This window comes from Pezoporus wallicus, unplaced genomic scaffold (genome assembly GCF_028554395.1).
Source record: "Pezoporus wallicus isolate ANWC-B61680 ecotype Strahan unplaced genomic scaffold, APGP_CSIRO_Pwel_v1 scaffold_6445, whole genome shotgun sequence".
In the NCBI taxonomy this organism is placed as follows: domain Eukaryota; kingdom Metazoa; phylum Chordata; class Aves; order Psittaciformes; family Psittacidae; genus Pezoporus; species Pezoporus wallicus.
The window spans coordinates 266,477-294,036 of NW_026641753.1; the positions used below are offsets into that span (position 1 = coordinate 266,477).

A 27,560-nucleotide genomic window follows, 5' to 3' on the forward strand; every position below is an offset into this window, starting at 1 on the left:
TGTGGTGAGACAGGAGGAGGGGTGCTGGGGGGTGAGGCTCAGCACAGAAATTGGGGGTCATGTGTCATGCCTGACCCCTCTGAAGCTCTTAGCTGAAGTATCTTAAGATGGGGCCTCTAATGTTCCTCCTCCTGTAAGTCCTGAAGGAAGGGGTGGTCTGGCGGGACCATCCATGCTTTTGCAGTCTCATTATAGCCTCTTTAATTATGGGTAAGAATAAGTTCTGTTTTTTTCCTATGTTAATAACCAGTTCCAGGGTATGAATAACTCTGCAATTAAAACAAAACACCTAACAATTTACCATTTGACACCTATGCAATCTCCCAGAACCTTGACTGTGCAAGGAAGTTTTTCTCCTGCCCTGAATATTTTAAGATTGTTTTACAAAAAGCACATGGATGCTCCAGTCATTAAGAAGTGCCGGCCAAGGTACATGGTAGCACTGAGGAGCAGAGAACAAATAGCTGTGCTTGTGCTGAGGCTGTAGAGAGCTCTCCTTTCCAACATGCAGCCATGGTTTGTTTGACAGCTTCTGTATATTGACCTTTGTTTTTTGAAGAAAAACACAGACAATCTGGATTGCTTTATTGTAGGACCCATTAACTCCTTCAGAGACTTTGGGGTGTCTGTTGGTAAGAGCAGCACACATGTGGCCATGTACTACAGTCTGAGCTCTGCTGTGTTGCGATGTTTGCAGCCAGATGCTGTATGGCCCTTGCATTGTGCATTTGGAAGAGCCAGACTATATGTAAAACTATATGGAAATAGGCCTGGGGACTCTAATCACATTGGCCAAGGAGATAGGGGTCATGGGGAGAGGGAAGTTCACCTCTCCTTTCAGTGGGGAGATATGAAGTGCTGTCTCCCATTTCCAAGAGGCTGTGATGTGTTTGATGTGGAGCCTGCAAACGGAGTTGTTTAAATATACAAGTGTGCCTAAAAATGTAAAAATAAAAGCAGTGCTATTTTAAGACTCTAGAATCAGGGATTATAAATAGCCCAGCTGGTGTGTTACTCCTGGCTGGGCGTGCCGCTCCTAAAACATCACCACAATTGTCACTTCCCTTTGAAGCAGCTTGTTGGCTAATGACCATGGTGGTGGAGCCTCCTCTACATTTCCATATTCTCTTGATAAGCACAGGGCAGTGATAAGATGCTTTCCAGGCTGATGAGTCCATCACACAAACCTCCACTTTGCCTTTGGGCACACACCAATGGAAAGGCGGGTGCACACTGGCGGGAGCCTGTGAAGCTGGGATTCAGGGGCAGGAGGTGGTGTTAGCAGGGTGAAGGGAGCTCCTCTGTGCACCTCCTGTGGGGCCAGGGCTGCTGAGCCCCCGACAAAAGGCAAGTTGAGTGGTAAAGCGCTGGTTTGGGACTTGAGATGTGGGTTTAGTGCTCTCTGCTGTCAGCCTTCCTCAGGGACTGGGTCATCTTCCTGCTTCCATCATTTAGGCTCCTCCTGTGGCCAGTGGAGGAAAAGATATTTAGAAGGTAATTCCACCTCACCCTAATGTGCACCTCTGAGATATGATGAATGGGTGAGGGAAGCCTGGACAACACACTCGAGCTTGGCCCTTGTGGGCTGGACGTACCTTTATTCTCCATCTTTGGAAGCAGCAGCAGCTGTGCTGATCCAGTATACCAAAAGTCTGAAGTTGAGTGTCATTCAATAGCTGAATTCTTGACTTTCTGACTCTCAGAAAGCATTTTTATTTCTGGCTGGTTTTGCAGTGTGGTGGCTGGAAAGATGTTTGATGGTGTTCTGTTGCCTTGTTACTGCGGGCATGTGGCTGGGGGACAGGTTTTTCTCTGGCGGTTGTTTCCAAGAGGAATCCTGGCCGACTCCTGCATGGAGTAATGATATGTTTATTTGCAATATATGGAGCCAGGAGACATCTCTGGGTGATAGGGAACTGGTAACTAGTAAACAACAGGAGGCAAGGTTTGCATTTAACCTGTAAGAAGGGTTGTTTTGGTCTAGAGAAAACAACTATAAAACCAAATAATGACGGTGTTCCAACAGGTCTGTAGTGGTGAATCTCAGGACAAGGTGCAAATGTATCTGCCAAGCCCCTGCACTGGTAAAATGGCAAAATCCAGGTTATTCTTATCCAGGGAGCTCTAAACAGCTTATACTGAGGAGGGGAAGAAAAGGGAGCTTGTTGGCTTTTCCTTCTTTTTGTAATGGAAGTGAGCCAGGAATCTCCTGATGCAGCTGGGTCTTCCCCAGAAAGGGGGAGCTTATTTGATGTTCTCTCAGTGAAGGAAAGCTTGCAAATAGGCAGTGTCATCATCAATAAATGCTATCAATAACACCCTGATATTTGAAGGTTTCCAAGTGTTCATGCTGAATTCTTCCTCCACAGCTTGTTTGTCTGATGCTCCCTTGAGCAAAACAAGCCACTTGTATTTTATGGTGATAGAGAAGATGATTTCCATCAAGAAATTAATGGGGACAAAAGCGGTGACAAATAAGATCGTACATGTTCAAAACCAATAAGCTGACAGCTCCGTTTTCAAACCTGGGTGCCTTGAACTAACCACCTAGGAACATTATTTTGTTAATCCGCTGTGGGTACCTGCATTCTCTGCACTGCTGACAATCAGGGAGCTTCTGGGGGTGGGGCCTGGACATGGGTATGGAAAGTTACAGGTCAGAAATTCAAGCACTTGCCCAAAAGTGAAGTTGTTACTTCGGTGTGAAAGCAGGGATTTCTCCCACTGCTGGCTGTGGTCAGAGTTGCTCCTGGCGGGCAATAGGAGGCCTGATTTAATGCTCCATGTCTTTTTTCTTTACCCTGAACTCTTAATTATGCCTGCATTTCAGTGCAGATTAGCAGCTGTGCGGATCCCAAGCCCCCCCGCTCCGGGCGCAACGAGTGCCCCATCCCCTTTGCCTGGCCCTGGGCTGTATTTACAGATGAGATCCGTGGCTCTGCGAGGATGCGCACACACACGCACACTGCTACGGCACGAAGCAGCTCAGTTTGCTTTTTATTCCTCCTCCCCCTCGCCTTCTTCTTTTCTCTAATCGTTGCAAAACAGGAACAAATGAGTGTGTCACTTTAAGCCATGAAACCACTTAGTCCGTAAAGACAGATTTGGCGTCTTTGTGCTGGCAGTGACAGGCCAGCCAGCACTCCATAGTGATCCCACTGTTCTCTCTGCCCCGCACCCCGCCGCCGCTCCCCACCCCCTCTGAGATTTGCTCCGTGTTTGCCTGCCTCTGTTTTTGTGGTTGGTAACCAGCAAAAGAATGGAATGGATTTAATGATTTGTTGGCTGCGGTGCTGGCATGATTAAGTCAATAAAGCTGCAAGCTGAAAACAGTGTAGTTACAGTATATGACTTTAACCTTGTTAATGCATGTTTATGTCCTCCTGCCCACCATATAGCTGTATGTTGCATAAAGAAGATCTGACCAATCTTTAACCCATTAAATAATTCATAAAGTGAGAGCAGACATCAGCTACTTGCGGAGCAGATCAGTAAGCGTGGGGTCAGCAATAACTTTGGCTCCCTGGACCATATCCAGCATGTTTAAACTCTGGTGATGTCACCAGGCAAGCTTCTAACTTTAATCATTGGATGGGAACAAAGGGAAGTTAACTGTTGACATGCAGTGTCTCCGCAGAAGAAACACTTGCGAGTGCTCTGCAACATCTCTGCCTTGCAGGGAACGTGGACTAGCTCCAGCCTCTTGCTTCCTTAACATGCTTACCTATTCCCTTAGAGCAAACGTGTCACTGGCCAAATATTCAAAGGCACATTTCCTAGAATCCTATTCTCTTAAGGGACAAAGACACCAAAATCCCACAGAATTTCAGGGGAAAATTGGCTGACTAAAGAAGATGATATTTAGAGGCTCCTGGATGTTTTTATCATCATGGATAATTTTTTAATCAAAGGTACCTCCTGCTGTGTAAATGACAAAGAAAGACACATAATGGGGATGGAAGGGGGCAGAAGCCAGGGATGCAGGAGAGGATGCTAAGTAAAGCAGGACTGTTCTCACCACAGTAAAAGCTCTCACAATGAAGCACCAAGCAGGACTTCTAGGAAAGTCCTAGGATTCTCACCTGTAACTACCTCAGCCAGCCTCTTACTTCTGGATTCTCCAGGTGTGGCAATGTCTGTAGCTGTTGCAGCAGCTTCTTTTGCTGGCACTTAAGGAGCGAGTCATGGGATCACAGGACGTGCTTCCAGGACATGCTGCGCTCCGCTGGTCTGTGCAGAGAGGTTAGATAGAGGCCTCAGGGGACCATTACAACTTGGTGTAGTTTAGTGCTGTTCTGAGATGCAACCAGCTGTGGCCGGACCAGGAAGAGAGCTGCAGAGAAGAGGACATGACAAAGTCTTGTGTGTCGTGTGGAGCAGAAAAAGCCCTTCCACCTCTTACAGGTGAGCAGCATGAACTGCAGTTCTGCTGCAGGTCTTTGGGTCATAACCTGACAGCATGGGAGAGGCACTGTTTCAGGAGGCTGAAGATGTTAACTCCTCACACTGCTCCAGGAACTGACCCTCATCCTCCTACTCAGGGATTAACTTTAATTCCTTTTGAGGGGAAACTGAGGCAGAGAAATGAAGCAACTTGGCCATAGTCATGTGAAGAAACTATGTATGATGGAACTGGGGACTGAACCTGCTCATGTGAACCCAAGTCCATGTGGCTGGCTTTTATCCTGTGACTCAGTCACGAAACAAGCTCACCATTCAAGATCATCTCCTTTAGAGGTAGCTGGGGAGTTCACCTTTAATGATCCCATTTTCTGCGTCTTCTTCTGACAAATTGCATGCTCACAGTCTCATGAGCTAACCCTGCACAGACCTCTTAGATGTGCATGTCTTCATGTCTAGGAGTAGTGGGGCTATTAAAAGCACCCAAGTAAAAACTCTCACATGGTTACTTGGGAGCCAGATGGCTGCTTACAGCAGAGCGTATTGCAGAATCCACAACATCAGCCCAGGAGTGAATTTTCCAGGTGCCAAAAGAGAGGCACCTTGTGTTGGAGATTAGAGGTGGGACCTTCAGTCTGCTGTTGCCAGCGTCTGCAGCCAGAGACTGGAGGGGAGACTGACCCCCAGAGCTAGAGCTGATTACCCTGAATCACTCACTTATTCACTGTTTCTTTATGGGTGTGCTAATGAAGACTCTCAAATTAATTTACCCTGCTATTTTTTTTTCCCCTTGTTTGGTTTGCTTTTGCTGTAATTCAGAGCAGCAGTCTCTGCTTCAGGGAAGATGCTCCAGAATTTATGGCAAATCAAAGCTGATCTGAGTAGAAATTCCATGTTCTGTTTGCTTTGTTTTTAGCTTGGAACGTTGTGTCATGCGCCTGAAAATCTTGTCTTAGTGGTCTATTGATTTCAATGTGTGAACCCACATACACCTAGTGATGTTTTATTATCACTCACCCATCATAGGGTATATAGCAGCTGCTAATTTTTGTGTGCTGACTGCATTTTTTTTTCTGCTTGATGGAAAGCAGAGTAGCTCCAAGCATATGCTAATGCTGAATGGGGGGGGTCCCAACTTCTGACCCATAGCTAATATCCTGCAAGTCACATGAAGCTACCAAGGATTCTTGAGCTGGAGTTTGAAATGCCTGTGTTATCAGCAAATAAACACCATTAATTGCTTCTAATATGTCATGCAGTGGCTAAATGACAAGATCCTTATTAATATGCGTCTATATCAGCATTTTCAGCGTGTGTGAGGGGGAGTATGAAGTGGTAAAATTATTTAAAATTAGTGGGGAGTATTTACAGGAAGGCATAAAGAACTGTCAGTTGAGGAAAGCAGCATTTTATGTTCTTGTCCCGTATGACCTTGCTCCAAGGACAAACCAGAGCTTGATGAAATGAAGCTGCAGATGGCTAGTGATCTCAACTCTGTAATAATGAAATGACACAAGAAAAAAATGAGACATCTACAGTTTGTAAATACAATCTGAATGGAAGTGGAGAAAAGGAATTTTTAAGGGGAGATTGAGTTGACTTGGTTACAGCAGTTCAGCTTCGGGTGTTTTAATAATCATTTCCATTTAAAAAAATAATGGAATAGCACCTTGTTCCCCATACTCAAGGTCACCTTAATGCATTTTTCTTTTTCAGCATCTTTGCTTTAAAAATTTGCTCACAAGGACACAGTCACAGCCTACTTTGCATCTCTTTTTTAGCGTATTATTTATCACTGAATTTTGTTGTGTAAGTCATGGTGGTGATTTTTGGAACTTGATTGGGCAGACAGTCTGATACAGCCATTTTAGGTGTTTGTATAGGTTCATCTGTTAGGAAATAGTAAGCTTGTGAAAGGTTTAGCACTGAAAAAGTGATGTGATACTTCATGCCAGGGTGTGCTTTCTTTGTGAACTTACATGAGAAATCAGGAGTATAAGCTGTTGGGTTTTGCATGTGGGCAGGTTTTCATGCAAAGGGCTTCTCAGAAGCGGTTAGGCAGGCAACTGCTGTTGAAAGTTAACAAGACACAGGCATCTGCCTCTGCAAATTGACCCTTTGCATGAAAGGAAAAAGAAATACATGGAAACCTTAACTTAGAGAAATAAAGGGGTTCACTGAGAATCAGTCAGAGAAATCTCTGACCACCTCACTGCCATTCACAGAGCTTTTCAGAAATGGGCAGAGGACTGATTTCTCCCATTAGCTCAAGAATTCCCAGTTTTCCCCTTGTTAGAATGAAATATTCACTTTTTTTTTAAATCAGATCTTTTCTGCTCTCCCTAATACAGAAATTCACCAGCCAGTCATTGCATTACCCTGTAGCAGTTTCTTCCAGGTGTCAAGCTAACCCAGCTCCTTTTGAATCTCATTGACACCTCTGAGAGCATGCCTTGACATAACACAAGGATTACTTGAGTCAAACGACTTTATAGATACGAGATGTTGTAGTTTGTCATTGCAGCTAGCACAACCTTGTAGAGACAGGCAGAAGGACTACCAGCTGAAATTGGGTGAGCTAAATACAGTTTTAGATTATCTCATTGAATTTATAGGCAAGCTGCCCTCCATGGGAACGAAAGCATGGTGTCAAGGGCTGGAGAATCATGATAGCTGTACAAGCCAAATATATTTTGTCCTTTGCAGAGAATTCAATTTGGGATCTTGACTCTGTGTTGTATAGACAGGTACAAAACACCCATCTCTGCATCTTTTGGTATATAAAGAGAAAAACAATAATAGATAGTTTATGTTGAAGTATGGTGGTGAAAAGACTGGTGGGGATGAGTCCAGCCCTAGAGTGTTCTCAAGTGGAGGAGAAGTGTGTTAACGCTGCAGGTACTCAGATCCCATTGCCATCAGGTGTCTGGCTGAGCCGCGGTGCTCTCTCTTGCTCCTGAGAGGTTTGCCTTTCACTCGGGATGGTGGAGCAAAGCTGTTCTCTGGGCTGCCTTTGCCTATGGCCTGGCAGTTCATCTGAGCCAAAGGATCTCTTTGTAGGGGTGCTCCTGTTGCTGGAGTCTTATTGTGCCTCTTTACAAGCACCACAGTCCCTGGGAGGTTGTGTGTGTCTGGGATACACCAACTCTCCCATCCAGGTTGTGCCTCAGGCTCCTGGCTGCTCCCAAAGCCATTTGCTATGTTCTTTCTAACAACATGGTGCTGGTAGCAGCATCACAGCTTGATTTCAACCTGCCTGCTAAAGGATGCATTTTCACCTAAGAGAAAAATCACTGTTGCAATAATTCACTCTGGATTTTCTGTTTTTCTGTTGCTCTGATTGCTTCTGCTCTTTAATGGCATGTTTTGATGGATGAAACCAGCTCTGAAAATACTGGTAGAGTCTTTGCAAAAAAGCTTTATCTAATTTGATTAGTTCTTTTATGAGAGGAAGTGGACTCAGTTTCCATCTTATTAAAATTCTGGGTGCATTTTTAAAAGCACTTTGGATACTTCAGTGGGATTTTGTTTTGAGCAACATTCAATATAATGAGCAGCTATAGGGAAATCAGTGTTCCATCTGCTTTGCTTGAAGGGAGGAGACCCTGACACAGTCAGTAGCCAGGTGATGTTGTCATTGCTTCTAGCACAGGACTAGCTTTGAAGAAAGCTGTACATGCTAGTGCCATATGAAAAGAAAGAAAAACTTTAAAGAACTTTTTTAGAAACAGAACCATATCCTCATGGATCACTTACAGTCTTCAAACAAGATAAGCTTAGAAACTTGAATCTGGTAGTATTTCACATGCTTGTATATCAAGTAAATGGGTGAAAGATGGGTAAAAAAAGATCCATTGAGCAGCAGAGTTTGTTTTATCAATGTTCATACATTGGGCTAAAACAAACATGCAAACAAACAGAAAGCTTTGGAGCCTTTCTGAACTGAAAGGCTGTTTTATCTTGAAGAGCATCTCTGAATTGTGAGCAGAATAGAGGAGAGAAAAAAAGACAGAAAAATTCCAAAGAGCAAATGGAGAGTTAAAGGCAAGAAGCAGAGGCAAGAAGCATAGGTAACCCCGGACTTCTGTGTGAAGCAGATGATCATGGCATCTCACAGACATTGCACTCTTGACTGGGTTGACACCATCATTCTGCCAAACCATGACCCTGGATTTTGTTTGCTCTGTCTGTATGCATTGGCCAGACAAATTCACCATCTTAGTATCTACTTGGATTAACAGCTGTGGAGGCAATGATCCTCCTTTGTAAAGGTGTTTTTCTATGGGGCTGCACAAGGTTGCTAGACACCAGGAGTCTATGTCTGGCTTCTCTGTAGACCTAAACACAAAACTCTTATACTGTGAAATTGTATGGGTGAGGCAACTTTAAGGCTACTAATGTTTTAATTGCTTAGTTCGTAGCATTTGTAGAGTCATTGCGCCTAGGAGTCCTAGACAGGGACTTCAAAGGAAGGTGCTGCCCAGGCATCCACCAAGGAGATGCAACACCTACTAGACAGGAGACAATGCAGGCAGGCAGGAGCTCAGGGAAACACAGAGGCATTAGGTTGAAACTAGCATTTGCATTTCCTCAGCAGAGTACAGAACTCACCATATGTAACAGATGCTCTTCAAATACAGAACAAAACTGGGTTAATGAAACTTCACCCCACCCCTAGAGAGCAGCTGTCCCTCCTGGGAATACGGACCCACCTCGAGTCCCTGGCTGAGCACATCAGTAATACAAGCTCTTGTCAAGTCCAGTGCCATGTTTTTCCTCTCTTATTCTTTATTTGTTCATTTGTTACTGTGTGATGTCTTGGTAAATGCTTCAAGTACGTTATCTTTGGTTACCAAAAAAAAAGATAGAAAAAGCAGTTTGTCCCTTTCTTATATTTCTAACTCGAAATATATTCTATATTTTTTTTACATTTCATCTACCTTGAGCGAATCTTTTCCTTCAGTCTTTCCCTTTTATGCCAGGGTGCTGTGGCTCATCTCAAAAACCGCTCTGGTTTAAGCTCTGTAATTACTGGATTCAGACTGAATGCCCTATTGAAAGTGGAGGGAATATTTCTCAAATCAGCATTGCTTTTTGAAATGGAATAAACTTTTCACATGCAGGTACTATAGGCATTTTTAATTAGACGTGTTTCTGTTCTTCCACTGCAGCTAACGCTTTCAGTTAGGAAGTGAAGTTCTTCCCTGACTCTACAAATATCTGCTGAATTTTGCAAAGCTGCCTGTCTCTCAGTAACCTTGCTGTGACCTGGTTATCTGTTAGAACCACAAAGAATTCAGTCTCTAATTAGTCCATCTGTTAACTATTGAAATTCATGGCTTAGTTTTATTGTCTGTGTCTGTAACATAATGCTGAATGGTCTCACCTGGCAGCTTATTTCTTATAAAGCAAATGTGCCTTTCCAAGAGCCATTTTGGTGCAGATAACTGTCTTTTCAGCATTGGACAAATGACTCTGTATAGCAGCCTGCAGTTCCCCTCATGCCCTCACTGAAATAAATTGTACATCTCCGATAGCTCTGGGCTTAAGTCAATACAATTAAACATGTACATTTCTTTGTTATATTCTTTGGAGTTGCACTGTAAGAGCAGATGGGAAAGTTTAATAATGATAAATGAGTTTAGTTTTTTCACATAGTCCTAAAAAACAATGCATGCTCTTTATTAAAGATTAAAAATATTTTTACATACTTGCCAAAGAGTGATTAAAGCTCCGGCTCAGATCCTCAGAAAGTCTTGGTTTTAAATTCTTTTTGGCCTGTTTGTTAATAAGGAGGAATTAGGGGCCATAAATTTCTTCATTCTCGCTTAAGTGAAGCCACAAAGTGATTGCTGGGTCTATAACTAAGTGCTGAGGACTGGAGTTTATCAACAGAACTATTCATCTCTGTGCTTATTTACTGCAGTTGTGCATCTTGTACATAATCAGATGATGGGGCTGGGCAGGTCAAGCTTGTGAGTGGATGTTTAGAAGGACGTAGGTTCATAAATATACATGGTAGGTTGCAGTGGGATTGTTTGCACATTTGCCATTAAGTGGTTGCCTGAATGTTTTGTTGGACCAGACCCACACTCACTGCAGTTGGGTGCAGTGATCTGCAAATGGGTTTGCCTAGCCTGGACAGCCTCCCATCAGGCACCAGCTGGGAAGAACTAGTTTCATTGGGCTTTCACAATTACAGCCAGTGGCTGGATACTGACACAAACAGTATATGTTCCTTCAAACCTGGAACCTGATTCTTTTCTGTTTTGCTCTCAAAACTAATGCATGGGATACTAAGTCAAAACAAGGAAGTTAACCCCAGTGCCTTTTTGAACAAAACCCACCATATCTGAAACCCCAGGGAGTGCTACAGGAGGTCCAGACCTGCTGTGTGACACTTTCCTTAGCAACATAAACCCATGCTCTCCAATTCTAGGGCTGTGTGGTATGCTGTTTAGTTAGGGATTCTGCCCATTTGATGTTTTAATAGAAGTTTTTTGGAGGTAAAAAAATGACAAAAAAACCTGATATCTACATGCAAACACTTCCTTAGGTTAAAAAATAAGAATCCCAGTGGCCATCTATGCCCTACAGTTTAGCTTACAGTGGGCTCGGATGCAGGAGCCTTTGGGTGTGAACACACACTTCCATCATTCCCAACTTCAGCACTAGAATCCTCCTCTCTTTGCTGTCTTCCTGGATTTTAAAATGAGATAGCCCAAACTATAGACCAGTTAAGATTATGGCTTGTGTGGCTTGGCCTTACTGTGGGAAGGAAAGTGATTTTTCTTAGGGAGCGATGAAAAGGGAAAATGTTTAAAGTTCATTAACCTTTGGTTCAGATAGCAGTGTCCTTTAGACTACACCAGAGCTATTCTTAGTCATGACGTTTAAGTAGTTATTTTTTATTGTAAGAGAATAACAGTAGTTCCCACTAGTGGTGAAAAGAGAGAACGTTTTCTTTTCTCTCTTTTTTTCCCTGTTTTTTTGTTTTTTGGTTTTGTTTTTTTTTTTTGGCTTAACCTAAATGTGAACTGTAGAAGGCAAGATTTTGAATTCATTCTTTGTCTTCCCATCTATGCTATTTTGTCCTAATTTCCCCAAAAGCAAAATGTATATCTATAGATTGTTTCTTTAGTGGCTAATTACGTGTTATACAACTTTGCTCTGAAAAACTCAGCAACCCATTCTGTGTATTTGCAAATGAACTTCACTGATTGTCATTATTGCTATAGGGTGCCTGCAAAAAATCCCATATAATTAAGCTGTTGTACTGCCGCAGCACAAGAGCCGCAATTAGTAATGTGATTTGCACTTCTTTACCATTAATAATATGGAAAAATCAACATTATTTTCTTGATGATGTTTAGGAGAAATTAGAATGAGGTGGACATGATTAGGAAAAGAGACTTTAATGTTATGACTTGTTAATGCAATAGCTCTGAGCAAGACATCAGTATGATTGTCCTTGCACTAAACTCATTTGCTTCAGTAAGCACAGACCCTCTGCACGCAACAAGACAAGTTTGGAGGAAATTGGATAGATGGCAGGGATTTTGGTGGCATGAACATTTCAGTGCCTTTCATGTGCAGAGTACACAAACTGAATTCCTCCACTTTCAAATATTCCCCTAGAGGCAATCTGCATTATTCAAAGCTTAACTATGGCTGCAGAATCCTGTCTGACATGAAAGCAGAGTGCTAGCTTTACATGAACTTTCATATTTACATCTGTAGGAAATCATATTTACTTTTCTCCTCCCCTCCCTCTTTTTCTGTGGGAGAGAGGAGGTAAAATGTGTAGGAGGGAAGGGGGAGGAGGAGAGATGTCCAGCAGAATTGTAAGCAAAGCACCAGTAATAAAGACTAGTCTTATGAGACTGCCCATGAATAGGAATGATAATGAGAGCAGTGATGAGCTGCAGGTCTGTGTCTTTTAGTAAATTATCTAGCAGGCATTTACATTTCATCAATTGTACTTTTGCATAATAGACAGAAGTGCTACAACAAAGGGAGGCACTATAAAAATGAGTCATTTCAGTGACCTTCTTGGTAATCAGTCTTACAAAGAATATCTTGGAAGGAGCTGGGTGATTCCTCATAGTGAAGCAGCTGTGGAAAGGTGCCCCAGGCCCAAGAAGCTTGCTGGTGACAAATGCCTTCCAAGGCTTTCTTATGGCCATTCTGAAACAGGGTTCCTATCCTGTTTTCCCTGTCTGAGCATGCTTCTAATTGTCAGATGTCAAAAGGCAACAACCATTTTCTTTTTGCTTATCTCCTGATAACATTGATTCTCAAACAAAGGATGTGGGCTTCCATTCTGAAAACAAAGGAAGCATGGCCCAGCTAAGGATGCTGGATATAACAGACAAACTTCTCCCTGCCAATAATAACAAAAGATCATAAATAATGTAGATGCTGGATGTGAAAATGGAGAAAGGGGAATACACTGGTACTTCTGTTCCTGGGTACAGTGCTCATATGATCTTGTCCTCAATCAGGCCTTGACTTCTTCCCTAGTTTTTCATTTGTATTTCCCTGACTACCTGCCAGCTCCAGAGACGTTTAGACTTCAAAGTATTTTTCCCTTTTGGGTTCTGTCTTCATCTGGTTTTGAGAATATTCTTTTCTCTCCACAGTGCTCTTTCTTTGAAAGCAAGTCCTCACCTGGTGAAAAGCACCTCAGATCTTTCATTGAGGACTTACAGCGAGGCCAGTTTGCACTAGCCAGGAGTCAGACCCAGTGCATCACTGATTTGTGCCCAGCCATGACATGACCATTCTCCTCTCTTTTCACAATTGGCTATCCTTGTTTGTCAGCTCACAGAACCCACAAGAACCACTTAATTCCAGGCCCATGTCTTCTTTCTTCCTTTCTTGGTCCCTGGTCTGAGGGCACCTTTTTCCCTCTTCTGCCTTTAGTTTGCCGTTTTCTTTTCCTGTAGGCTCTCCTTTACATTCAACTGCCAAATCCTACCCTCATGCAACTCTTCTTTCCTTATGTCTTTCAGTGTAACAGTTGGGGAACTGGTGGGAAATGTGACGCTTTACTCACATGCCTTCTGCCAGCCAGGCTGCCATGTGACTCCAGTAATAGTAGTGAATCAGTCCTGTAGCCTCAGGCTAGTCACTAAGAATTTTGGATTAACTTTTTTTTGCTTCTCTCACTTCTTCTTGTGCTGATCCTCAGAAATCAGAGAAGTCCCCTGCCCCTCACTGTCCTCAACATGACATGCAGGTCCATGTGAACCCACAAGGTGTTTTGGCCTTGGGAGAGCCAAAGACCTGAGAGAGGGCATCAGCAGAGAGGCTAAGGGCTTCTGTTGTTATCTCCCTGATGAGATTCATTTTCTTTTTTCATCTTTCTTGGCAGGATCAAAATCCAGGAATTGTTGCCAGACTTCAGGAGCCGGGCTCCATCCCAAGCGGAGGCTCTGTGCCGGCACCAGCCACGGTGAATGGGTACACGATGAGGAACCATTTACTGAAGCAGCAAATAATGAAACGACAGCTGATGCAGGTACAATGCCAGGTGCCTCTGTGGGTTGCTCTGCTGTCCACCTCACTGTTAAGGACAGGACTAACTGTCCTAACAGGAATGGGGAAATCACCAGTCAGCAAGCACAAAGGAGTGACCCTGGAACTGCTGGCTTGAGTCAGACTATGGCTGTGGTGAGTCCAGGATGTCATGCCCAAGGGAAGCCAAGGCCAAGTGCTGCTCAGCAAGTCCAAGTGCAGATCTGCCCACTAATGTGCAAGGGAAGGATTCAGTCACCTCTGTATCATTGCCGTCATCCTTGGTCAGCCACGGAGCTGGGAGGGAAGATGCAGAGAAGGAGAGTGAGTCAGGCCCAGGAGAGATGTCCTCCATGTGTTGCTTTTCTCTCTGGTTCCCTTGGCCTTTACCAGAGCGGATGTTAGACTTCAGTTTGTCCTGGACTTGGCTGGTCTCTCTAGCAACAGAAATCCCTGTATGAGTTTGTAACATACCCTGTGAAGGAGCAGGGATAGGGGAATTCCACAGACAAGTTGGGTGGGGCAGCACTAGACATGTGCCTCTGATTCTGAGCGTGGTGCGTTTTTCCCATTAAAAGAAGTGAGGAGTCTCATTTCTTTGGATGGGAAATGGCTCAGTAAAACCCTCAACAAAGTTCTGTCCTGCTCATTGATCAAACTCCCTTTCAAAACCAACTCTGCCTCCTTGCTGTCAGTTGGCTCCAAGCTTATCTGCTGCTTTGATGCAGTGGGAGCCAGGCCTTGGCTTCCACAGTCCACAGAGAGTTCCCCAGGTCCACAGCAGGGATGCAACTGCAGTGGTGGGTTCTGGGGTTAAATGGTGGGAGACACAAATCAGGTCACTTGGAGAAAGCCCGTAGTGTCTTGCTCAGGGTCCCTGGCTTCCTGTGGTCTAGTGCTAACTGCTTAGAAGTGGCAACCAGCACAAAGTGAGGTTGCACAGGAGCAGAGCCATCCTGCAGACAGGGTAATGGCTACCACACCATTTGTTGGTGTGTCCCTGCAATACTGCCACAGATTCTGTTCACTAATAGCCTTCCGGGCACCTTTTGTCCCTGGATTGAGAACTTCACAGGATGCATCCAAACAGTAAACACAAGAGGCGCTGAGGAGATGCCAGGATTCCTGCAGCCTCTGGCTGTGCTGCACTTCCTCATAAGCTGGTGACACGAGGGTCTCAGTGTTTGTCCAGCTCCCCTTGGGGCACCTGTACAACATCTGCTGAAGGCTGCGCTTCCTAATGCAGGGCTGTCGTCAGGGCACCTTTGCAAGAAGAGGCATGTGAGCAATTAAGACTCAGCCTGAAATGAATTGTCTGGGCTGAGTCTCATCAGAGGGGGGCGTGTGTGGCATCTACGTACAGGAGAGGTTGTTAATGATGACAGTGGCTACACTTCAGTTGTCTACTGCTATTCTTGCTTGTCAAGAGGATGCAACTTGAATGTTATGCCCCTTGTTTTCCAGGAAAAGCAGAGACAAAATATGCTGGGAGGAACATCTGAGCAGAGGAGTTTATTTGCAGCTCAGCAGATAAATCAGTTTCAAGGTAAGGAGGGAAATGGCGTGCTCTGAAAAGCCTCGAGGAGCTAGTGCCTAGGGTCTGATTAAATACAGGGCACTTAATGGTCCTCTGTCCCGGAATAAAAGCATTTCACGTTTTATCACGTATCATGAGATTCACCCATTTCCTTGTTGCTCCAGTAATAGCTGTTACAAAGAACACAGAGAGGCCCATGTAATGACAGAGAAGGACAGAGCAGCAGCTTTTTAAGGCTCTGCCATGTTTCCAGGGTGAACGTGTGCTCACCAGCTAACACGTCTCTTTGTCCGCAGCTGTGCAGCAGCCCATTCCCACTGACTGCAGCCAGGTGATGCCAGCTCCTCCGCCCAACCACCGCATGCTGCCATCTAACCCAGCCATGCTCCAGAGCACCTTGGGCTCTGGCATGGCCCCAGCCACCGCCAGCCAGAGCAGCGGGACAATGGTGATGATTCCACACAACCCTGGCAAGCAGCAGGGGATTTTTCCACCTAATTCTGACTTTAACATCCCACTGCGGCCAAGCCAGAACTCACTGGGCATGAACTCAGGGTGCCAAACAGTACACAACCACTCTGCTGTGCGGCCAGGAATGCCGATGGCAGGTTTCAGTTCTGGTTCCTTAGCAAATCACTCTGCAACTCAGCAACACTTGAGGCAGCCAGGTATGCCAAGGGTCCCTAACGTCTACCCCAACTCATCTGCCCAGATGTGGACACCGACCACTGTGCCAAGAATGCCAAATCAAAGCCAAATGGATACCAGCATGCAGCAGTTCTCCAGTAACACTCTCTTTTCCAAACAGAACGTGAGGCCAAGCGCAGCGGGTCAGCAGTTCTCCCAGCAGGCTGTAGTGCCGCCTAATCAGATCGCTCCCAGCGTCCAGGTCAGACACATGCAAAAACTGAGCATGGGCCAGCCTGGCCAGGGCTTGAGCTCAATGAGTAATCAGACCTTGAGACACAATTTAACCAGAGGACCGCTGCCAGCTATGAATGTTATGAAATCAATGCCACAAGGAGTGTCTAGTTTTAACCAGCTCAATCCTGCCCCGGGCCTTGGCCCAGCAAGCTACTCTTCCTCAGGCCAGCCACCCGATGCCTTCAACAGGCTGAGTGCTACCGCCGAGCTGCCACAGTACGACTTTGTGTCCCAGCACAGCAACTCCATCATGCCCACCAACTGCAGTGACACTGACTTCCTTGACTCTCTCATGAAGAACAGCAGCAGCAGCAATGATGAAGAGTGGTTGAACAATCTGACAATGATAGATGACATTTTGGGACAGCACACTCAAAGCTCTGGACATGTTTAGCTCGGAGAAGAGCAGTCTCTTTGTAAATAACATACGTATGGCTTTTGAACAGAATAGACAGCCTGGGAAAGCCAGCGCCTCTTTCAATACAAAATGAATAGACTCAGCCAATTCTTTGCCTGCATCAAAGTTTAATGTTGGCAGTTTTTCAGATGACTGTATATATTTGAATATTTTGTAAATTATGTTTTCCTAAACCTTAAATGTAGAAGTATTTATACTTCTTTGCTGGACTCTTTGTAAATAAATCTATAGCGTAACTTTTGATTTTATTATAGGGATTTCATTATACCTTGTTATAAATATGCAAATAATATTGTTAGTTTCAGTAATACTGTGTATTACAGCATAAACTTATGTTTTTGACATAACTTAACACATGAACTAGGGGTGTCATTGCAGCCAGACTAAGCAGAAATCAAACGTGGCATCTGTTCTCCCATATCACGAGGAAAGATTGAAAAGTTGCATTAAAGAACACATAAAATCCATAAGAAGAGACTCATAGCTCAGACTTGCAGCCCAGTCCTGGTATGTAGGTCCTATCTGGGCTCCCAGTGCATTGCCTGCAGAGATCCTGGACACGTTATCAGCTCAATACACTCCAGTAGGTCAATCTGACGCTGACAACGTGCCGTCATTGTCCTGCAGTGAGTGTGTGCTTGTGATGTTCCCGCTGCTGAAAGGCATGTGCACGCATGGCGAGGAGGTACTGTGCTCCAAGGTGGGCTATACCGGAGAGGAGGCACAGGGCAGGCACTGTCTGCCCTCCCTGGTGGAAAGGTAGCTCTGGTTTGCACACCTCTGCCATGTATATTTGTAGTGTACAGGTGATTTGTTCCTGGTTTTAAGGCTTTTCATAATTTGTTTTAATGTGAGACTTCTCTTTCTTTTTTTTTTTCAGAGGAAAAGTCTATAAACATTAATAGTTAATTTTTGATGTTTTTTCAGTCAGCTACTATTGTCCTATGTATATTTAAGAGTCCGTTTATAAAAGATTCACTGTACTGTAAACTTCTTAAAATGACTTTGTGTAATCATATTTTAATAGTCACATCATACTTCGCAATACATTTGTAATATTACGTCAGCTTCAAGCACAGAATGTTTTTTTTTTCTTCATACCATAATAAACTGCCAGGGGAAAACTGCATATACTTTATGTGTTCATTTCTCATCTATAACATTTCATACCTGCAGATATTTGGATTAATTTGATTTGTCCAGGATGCTACAATGTCAATCTAATAACATGTACAAATGCATGTGTGCTGTTGGTAGAAATGGGCTAGGCAAAGGATTGAAGCAGGCTTTAATTTTATTTTAAGACGGGATTTCTTAGCCACACTCTCATTTTTCAGTGTAATTATAGATGAATGTGAAATTAATCTCTCTTGGGGTTTATTTTTGCATAGCACCATGTTTATTTAAGCGACAGTTCTTGTTTCTAAATGCCCATTTCAGTTGGCCCATCAGAAAATCAAGCCATGCCCAGCATGAGGTGCAGTCCCACCTTGCTCATTCAGTGTTGCCTACGAGGGCAGTGTCACTCCTTTGACACAGAGATGGTCTGATGAGAGAGCTGGTCCCTGCCCTGGGGCAGGCAAGGCTGGGAAGATGGGTAGGAATGAACCGGAAAATGTTAGCAAACTTAAATGCACAAACAGAATCTGTAGCTCAAATCGCCTGTTTAAACAGAGCCAAATGCCAGCTTCTTAGGGCTGATGAAGACCCGTCAGTGTTGCCCTTTGTCCTAGGCACACTGTGGGCAAGGCAAACCTGAGGAATGGTCTCAACATGCTCCATGCTGGGAGAAGGGGTTTGACAAGGTCCTCCTCAGGCTAGGGAGGGTCCTTCCAGAAGCCTGTGCTCCAGAGCTGGATGGCAGAAAACAGCTCCTGAAGTCACAAATGAGAGGAGGCAGTTGAGGTTGAGAGCACTCAGATAAAAGCTCTGCTTCTGGTGCTCAGGTGGGCAGGAGACCTTTCCCAAGCACAACCAGCCCAGGCCTTGTCAGCAACCTGTGTGGCTTCATGATGGCAAAAGCAGGTCCTCACAGTGCAAGAGGCTCTGGGGACAATGAATCCTAACTGGCTTCATCTCAAGAATGGCACATATTTGTGTGAAACCAGGGCCAGGAGGACAGGAGCCAGTTTTTCCAGCAAAGGAAATCAACCCCACCAAACAATTGCCCAAAACAGGCTGCAGAACTCAGCAAGCGTCTGAATGAGACAGAAAAGCCAGCTCACCTCCAGAAAGGGGAGAAATGCCTGTGAGTCCATCTGTGGCGAGGACAAAGGTGAGTTTGTTTGGCTGTGAAAACTGGCACCGCTTCAGCAGCTTTTGTCGTGAGCTGTGTCCTGCCAGTGAGCAGCACTGGCTGGTTTGTGGAACCGTGGGTCTGACTGCAGCTCTGGGAGCCAGCAGCGCCCACTCTGCATCAGCAGCACAGCACTTGTGGTGGCAGACAAGGCTGCTGCCCACGAGCTCTTCTCTAGGGTGTTAATAAAAACAACAAAAATGCCCTCTTCTTGTACTTAGTTTTGTGTCAATGCATCTTTCAGCTTTTCAGTTCCACGGGATTTGGGTAACAAACACTGTGGAGGGATGTCTTCAAAAGCCAACAGTTTCCTACAGAATTTATGGAAGAGTTTATCTTGTACCTGCATTGTGTTACCCACTTGTTTTCACTCTGGTTTCTTTTGTCGAGCTTTTCTGCTGGTAGAGCTTTTCAGCCCTCCATACCCCAGTTCCTAATGTCTCAAGAGGGAATTATGATCCTTCCTTTCCAGAGAGGTGGTGTAAGGAATCAGGACTATATTGAGTTTGAAAGAAGAATGGACTAAGTGTTATTATTACTTTGCTGCCTCTGGTCTTACTTGTAACTGCTGATTCTTGAACATGTGTTTTGGGGAGGTGGCACATAACCAGTATGCTCTGCTTGGGTTGCAGCCTGAGAGCTGGGCTGCTGCCTCTACCTCAGGTCAGCAGGGAGCTTGGCTGGGGCACGGAGTGCAGGGATGTACAGGGTGAAGGCATGGAGACCATGGGGTAACGTATCAGTCACTGGAGCCCTATGAAACACTGTGGTTCTTGTTGGTGTCAGCCTGTAACTGGTAGCGCCTCTATCATGATAAATTGTCTGTTTTGTTCTGCAAAAAAATATCTTTGTATGTACTTTGCCTTGCCCCTTTCTTCTCTCTGTTTAAAATGTGAAAATGCCTGAAATGTGATCCTGCCTTTACTTTCATGGTCCGTATCACCAAGGCAAATAGTTGCAGCTAGTGAGGGAGTAAGACTACATCTGCACGGTTCTCCCATTGTACTTACTGGACTAGCAGATCATACCACAAGCCGTATGTAGACTTATGCCACAAGCCATATTCTGTTGCCTTGCACACAGTGTAAAAGCAGAATAGGTCTCCTGAAGGCAGTGGTGTAGCACAGGATTTACACAAGCATAAATACAAGCAGTATCTGGTGCTGTGGAAATGCAAAATGGATTAGGATTTCTAAAATGGTTACAAGGAATGAAGTGTCCGACAGCACTTGCTGTTGAAAGCTATCATTTATTTACCAAACAAGTTACATCACCAAACTACCCTCATAATTATGGCTGTGAAAACAGAGGCAAGGCAGTAAACTTTTTCCTCTTGGATTCTAAAATAACATCAGATGCCCATAAAGGCTAGAATTTCTGAAGAGCTGATATCGCTAAAAGCCTGTCTGTCTGAAAGGTCACATAGGTAAGTCGGACTTGCTATGGAAAAATTATCTTTGTGGATTTTATTAATCTGAAGCAGCCCATTTTTGACCAAAGTAAAATGGAAAAATACACTCCTATCAGCGAGCATGGAGGGAGCACCTAAGAATAGATGTCATGGGAGCCTGGATCAGGCAATTTCCCTATGAAGCCCAGCCCTGACTTATGCAGAACCTAAGCTCTGCTGCTCAGTGTCCCTCCAGGACTGATTACATGTCTGTCTTAAGAAGCTTTCAATGGCACTGATGTTGAACCATAAGGTCAAGTTGTCCTCTTGCGTAGGGTGTTGTAAATCAGGAGCTGTGCCACTGCCTGCATCAGGGTAACCCCTGATTTACGCCAGCCTGGGAGCAGGAGCCAGAGGCTGGCACCAGCCGTGTGGTCCTGTCCTGGTGGCCCTGTGCTGTGGGAGAGGGGCCACAGCTGTGCAGGGTGGCCCCAGGAGAGCACCTGCTCTGCACTGGCATCTGGTTGCAGGGCTGGCAAGGACGAGGGTCTCTGCCTCCTCTGCTGCTGCACTCAAGGCAGGTGGCACATGCTCCAGGGGGGAACACATGGCCCTGGCACATCTGCCCTGCCATCTATTCAGGCTGAGCTCAGGGTTTGGTGCTTAATGCCAAATTAATGCCTGTTTCACTCGCTATTCCCTGCTGTATACATAGCAGATTTATTTATTGTATTTATTTTTTTTTAAGATCTGGAAGAGAGTGAGGTGCTTTAAAACCAATAAGGGTCTCTCCTGGGTAAGCTAAAACACAAGTACTGGTTGGCAGCTGCAAGAGTTACTGAGAACTTAAGACTGGCTGGTCAAGAGGCCTCCTGTGTACAATCCTGCATAAAGCCAGGGAAAGGCACCTTATTAAAGCAGCCAGGCTGAAAACAGTAGAGCTGCAGCCATTTTCTTTGCTCACTCAATGGGTTTGTAGCACTTTACAGAACAAATATTCTGGTTTATACACATCTGGATCCATTTCCCGTTACGTGGCAGGTCTGGGACTTGGTTTTTACCCTTGGTCTGCCCAAGGCCGCCATTTGCCTAACAAGGGCTTGTGCTGTCTGCACTGGGCTGTGTGTGTTAGTGTTGGGCTGTCTGCACTGGGCTGTGTGCCCTCTGTGTAGCCAAGAACGCATGACCATGTGCATGATGGGGGCACAGAGCCCAGGTTTTTTGCCCTCCTGATCTCAGGAAATAGAGATGGTTGGACATTTCTTCTTTTTCTCGAGGTTGGCATGATGCTGGTCTGGGTTGCACCATGGTTGCCTGTTGATTAAAACAACACACAGCTACAGCAATGATTTGCTGACAAAAGGCCCTTTGCTGCACAGCTGGACCCTGCTGCCAGTCTCACAGGTGTCAGAGCCAGAAACCAGTGAGAAGCTCTTAGGTTTTGTGAATCACACTGGTTTTGTCCTCATCAAGGTTTATGATGCTGCAATTTATGCCTGAGATTTAAACAATTTGGTTGGAGAAGAAAAAAGAAATGCCATTTTAAGCTCTTAAGTCAGATTTGCATCAAAAAAAAAGGGACATTTTAATTGTTCTAATGTTGTCTTAATCCCTTTTCAAGGAGCAAAAGGACCCAAGTGCTGACCCTGCTGTGTTCCACATCCTGGAGCTGTGCTGTATTTGACGAATAACTGGGACAGACAAGACCTGGGACACTGGCAGGAGGTGGTGAGACTGGCTTATTTTCACTCCCTGAGGGAAAACTAGCCCAAAGCTATAAAGCTGTGAAATCTCTTTTTTTTTCTTTGCTAATACAGAGCTGTGCTTGACTTCTGCCAGCTGCAGAAACATAGAATCATAAAATAGTTAGGGTTGGAAAGGACCTTAAGATCATCAAGTTCCAACCCCCCTGCTATGGGAGGGACACCACACACTAAACCATGTCACCCAAGGCTCTGTCCAACCTGGCCTTGAACACCACCAGGGATGGAGCATTCACAGCTTCCCTGGGCAACCCATTCCAGTGCCTCACCACCCTCACAGTAAGGAACTTCCTTCTTATATCCAACCTGAACTTCCCCTGTTTAAGTTTGAACCTGTTACCTCTTGTCCTATCACTACAATCCCTAATGAAGATTCCCTTCCCAGCATCCTTCAGATACTGGAAGGCTGCTATGAGGTCTCCACGCAGCCTTCTCTTCTCCAGGCTGAACAGCCCCAACTTTCTCAGCCTGTCTTCATAGGGGAGGTGCTCAAGTCCCCTGATCATCCTCGTGGCCTCCTTTGGACTTTCTCTAATAGCTCCATGTCCTTCCATTGCTTGTGCCAGGCTGTACCGTCCCTCCAACATGTATCAGGATGGCTAAGTCCCCTGTGAGGACAAGGGCCTGTGAGCGCGAGGCTGCTCCTATCTGTCTATAATGCACTTCATCCATAGAGTCTTCCTGCAACAGATCCCCACACTAATGTCCCCCACTGCTGTTCTCTCTTTGACCCTGCTGCCTGATCACCTGTCCCCAGACAGAGTTCCATACTCTCCAGCCCATCACTGACACAGATGGCTACTCCTGCTCCTTGTCTGCCTGGCCTGTCTTTCCTAAAGAGCCTATAACCTTCCATTCCAACACTCTGGTCATAGGAGCCATGCCACCATGTTTCTGTGATGCCAATTATATCGTATACCTGTAGACGTGCACAAATCTCTAATTCCTTTGTTTATTCCCCATACTACTTGCAACATGCTTTGTTTCAAGTTTACAGACTGCTTCTTGTCACCCCTGCTGATTTTGTATGGCAGCCAGGAAAGCAGAATTACCTGGCAGAGCAGGATCTGTGTTCCTTTCCTCTACCCAGCTCATAAGTTATTATTCTTTTTTACCTATTAGCTAGCTACACTATTTTCCTAAGCAGCTCCCATTAACCCCCTCTTTGAACCTCACAATCCTTAATAAATACCTATGTTTTCCTGTGCCCTTTCAGGATAGTTGATGGTGTCCTCAGCAGCAGGGGACTGTGAGGCACAAAAGGCTCAGGACTGGAATCCCAAAGATACTTAAGTGCCTAATGAGGCAGGCAGGCAGACACCAGTGGGGTTTTTCAAGTGTAGTTAAGCAGGACTGGCAACCATGTCTCATGGCCAGTGGGTTGTGCATGACTGTCTGTGCACCAGTTTGGATTTTGTTTCACACATCTGGGAGGATAAGCTGGCTGTTTCTGTATGGCTTGTTGTGGGCAAAATGGGGCTGTGAGTCAGGCCTCTTGGTGTCTTAATTTTCCAACCTCAACAGCCAGTTGGCTCATTCTGGCCAGGAGAGCATGCAGCCCAGCAGGTAGGCAGTGGAGGATGAGCCATGGATTTCACCTACTTTCTGCGCAAGCTCTGAGACATGGCACACCTTACCCTGCCAGGGCTCACAGTGAAAATGTGAGTGGTTCACTCTTCTTAGCCAGTATTCCTGTCAACAAGGTCTTTGCAAGTGCCACCTCTGAATCTTGAAGAGCACGTGGAGTCTTACTTCTGCTTCAAACCTCCAGATCTTTACTCTGCTAAGGTGTTTTGGCTTATGACCTGTGGTTGAAATAATGTAGCAGTATACTACTAATAGTAATGCAGCAAGTGCGCAGAAGGGGCAAAGCAGACCTGTGGGGAAACGGCAGGAGAATGTGATGAATGTGAGTTTTGATCTATCCCCAGAGGAAGCAGGAAGCTCCCCTGTGTAGCAGGGATGTGTGAAGGATGCGTGTTCATATGGGGAGCAGCCTGGCTTTGGCCTCACTCTGCAGCACAGCAGCTCCAGTGTGGCCTAGGGGACTGTTGCTGGTCTGGGTAGCCTGGTGCAGCGTTATCACTCCAGTGCCACGATGGCCATGGTTCCAAGGTGGAATGCTGTGAATGTAACATTGCTGGGGTGTACCTGAAGTGAAGGAATGAGGGAGAGGTAGGGACAAAGGGCACATGAATGTCCTGGAGACAGATTTTACGGCTAGGACTTCACTTACAACCTCAAGTGATGCCTCTGCACAGGGATGGCCTTTCCCTAAATCCTGTGGTCTGGTCACCTCAGACCAAAACCTGCTGAAATGTAATGGTGTCTTTTTTGTCAGTGGAGGGCTGGGAGTGTGGTTGGGTGGGTTTGATTGTTGGATACTTGCTGCTGCTCTGCAGAGTCCTTTCCTTTGTCTGGGGAGGGTTTCTAGCCCAGCAGTGGGCTCATCACTGTAAATCAAAAGCTGCTAGTGTCCCAGCCAAGCTTTGCACCTCAGTTTACCTACCCATAAAATAAAGGTAGTCCGTCTTCCACAGAGATAGTTTGATGGGTAATTGGTTAACACTGATAAAGTACTTTGAGCAGCTAGGCCTGTAAAAGTGCCAAGTATTATTATTATTATTATTATTATTAGTCCCATGTCTTTGCTTTGCTGTGTCAGCCAGATCAAAGAGTCTTCTGGTACTGCAGCAGCTTCCTGCAGCCCCTGCTCCCCGCTTGACACAGGGCATGCAAAGCAGATTAGCCTGCAGCTGGCCTTTTCAGCCCAAAAGCAGCAGTTCCTGCTGCCTGCAGCGGGTGACTGACTATCCAAAGAGAAACTTAAACTAAATACTTGTAAATGCTTGGCTGTAACAGGCTGAGTTTTGCTGCTTGAGTGACTGAGAACCCAATCCCTTGTTCAAAAGGGAAATGAGTTTTCCAATGAATTTCAGGCCACACTCCGAACCTACCTGGAAAATTACTGTTCTGTTGGTGTTTTGCAATTTGTGTGGACAATTGTACATTTGTAGTTATTTGCAGCCACTCAGAGACTGAGTTCCTGCTGTTCAGCTACCTGAGTGCTCCAAGAGGCTATCTGCTCTCACATTTGCAATTTGCCTTTAACGTGTTTCGTGATCAGTTTTTCCCCAAACAGTGGAAGTCATTTCTTACAGATGTGGCATTTATAGCGGTTCTGAATTTTTAACTAAGGTATGCTTTCTTGATGGGCTTTTTTTTGGTTGGTTGGTTGGTTTGTTTGTGGCTTTGTTTTTTTTTTATCTCCTCACACACCTATACATTTCCTTTATTTTCTTCACACACATGATGATAACCTGCCATGTCTGAATGGTTGACGGGAATCCCAAGTTTATAAGAGATGAACTGGTGAGTATTTGGGAAGTGACCCCCTTTTCCCTGGATGCATACTCTGTGAAACTTAATTCTTGAGAGCCCTAGTGTATTTTGAATTTGGTACAATCAATCAACAGCTCAAAATCATCTACTGGGGGGAGGGCGGGGTGCCTAGACACAGAAATGCTTCTATCAGACTCCTTCTCAGAGGAAACTGGCTAGAACTAAGTTGTGAGATTAATACAACACTCAACAGAGAGGAGTCCAACATTATTTACTAGAAGTAGCAAGAAAAGGCCATTGTGTCCTGGAATGGTTACCAGTGTGTAAGCCAGAAAACATGCCCATGTTTCCAGCTGCTATGCCAAAAGCTAACACACTAAGCCACGTATAAATCTACCAGCACAGGCTTTTCCAGCACTCTCTCACAGGGATGTGTAGCTGCTTCATCATTTTATCCTCTGTTTCATCTTGCAGACATCTCCATGATCGACTGGTTTAGAAACTCAAATGTCTGACAACTCTTGAGCTTCTTATACATGGCTAATGTACCCAAGAGTGCAGCAAGACACCATCTGCAACCATGCTTGGCCTGGCATGAAATCAGACAGGGAAGCTCTTTTCATCTTCTTGCACCTTGAGGTCTCATCCCAGAATAATGTTTTCATTTTAATTGTCTCTCAGTAGCTAACTTTATTCCTGGTGTCAGCATCCACAGTAAACACAAAGATAGTTTTGCCCCTGGCTGTGGCCATAATAATAGCTGTAGTACCTCTTGTCTACATCTTCAAACTTAAGCTGTGAGCTATTCTGGAGAGCAAATATATTCTTTGTGTATTTTATGCAACACAACAAGGGCCTGGTCTCTAGAAGCTACCATAATACTACTACTAAATAATAACTCAACACAGAGATTAACACAGCCACACAGAGACTTTCTGATTTGGTACATTAACTTCTTATTCTTTTCATGCTGTGAATGTAAGCTGTAGATGGAGATACAAAGTGCTGTGAAGATTACTGTAAGTACTCTGATCTTCTGAACCCTGAATGGAGGTCGCAGTTGTATAATAAATTGCATTAAAATATAAATGAAAAGAAATCATGTACAATTTTTCCAGCAAGAATTATTCACAAGAAGCTTCATGGAAGAAATGGCTGCATTAGCCCCAATAAAATCCATTATTTCTTTCAGGTAGCTGCTTGACGCTTTGCTAATTGTCTGAAGAAACCTGTATCAGCATCTGATGCGATATTCAGGGCTTCCAAAGACCTCACTTGGCTCAGTGATTTTGCAGAGCTGAGAGGGGTTTTGTTTCACTCATTAGATCAACTAGAGAAAATCCGCTTCATAATATAATGATTTTCTCCTACTCACCAGAGTGCAAAGATGAGCCAGGCTAGCTGATCGACAGCAGCATGGCTTTTTCAGTCCCACGGGAATGATCCTTGGAACCATCGGAGTTAAGAGAAAATCATTCATTGACTGCTGCAATGGAGATTCCTGCTAACACAACGAATACCAGTTGTTTTTAATCCTGCCAATAAATGGCAATTTTCTCTAACAATGGGAAAGAAAATTGCATCTGAAACTTTGGAGAGCCCAGAAGAAACTATATTCTCAGTTCCTCTAACTATGCACTGTCAGCCGCTGCTGACACAGGCTTGAATCCAATGTGAAGTTCATCACCAGCACCTGAGAGTGCAGAATTTCTTTAGAATTAATTGGTCAGCTGGGCTTTAGAGAGAGAAATCATAGAATGGTTTGGGTTGCGTGGGTAAAGCTCTGATGGATAGTGTTGCCTGGAACAGCTTGCCAACTCATTGGTTGCCTATACTGCATAAGCAGTCACTACTGCTGACAATGTGACAGCAAATACTATTATGGAAATCAAGTGAAAATGTGTACTGGTCTAAATAGTTGCACATTTCTAAAGAGGAGGGGCTTTCCCAGTGCTGACCTTTCTACATGC

At 44.8% G+C, this 27,560-nt stretch overlaps 1 protein-coding gene across 1 annotated transcript in view; it reads left to right on the forward strand.

The window, feature by feature from the left end:
* Positions 1 to 17,670, forward strand: part of MAMLD1 (mastermind like domain containing 1) — an 80,840-nt gene extending 63,170 nt beyond the window's left edge. Inside the window, exons 3-5 of the mRNA XM_057425132.1 lie at positions 13,778 to 13,924; positions 15,385 to 15,466; positions 15,754 to 17,670. Of these exons, the coding sequence (XP_057281115.1) occupies positions 13,778 to 13,924; positions 15,385 to 15,466; positions 15,754 to 16,775 (1,251 nt within the window). The 3' untranslated portion in view covers positions 16,776 to 17,670. The remainder of the gene's footprint in view (positions 1 to 13,777; positions 13,925 to 15,384; positions 15,467 to 15,753) is intronic.
* The last annotated feature ends 9,890 nt before the right edge of the window (positions 17,671 to 27,560 follow it).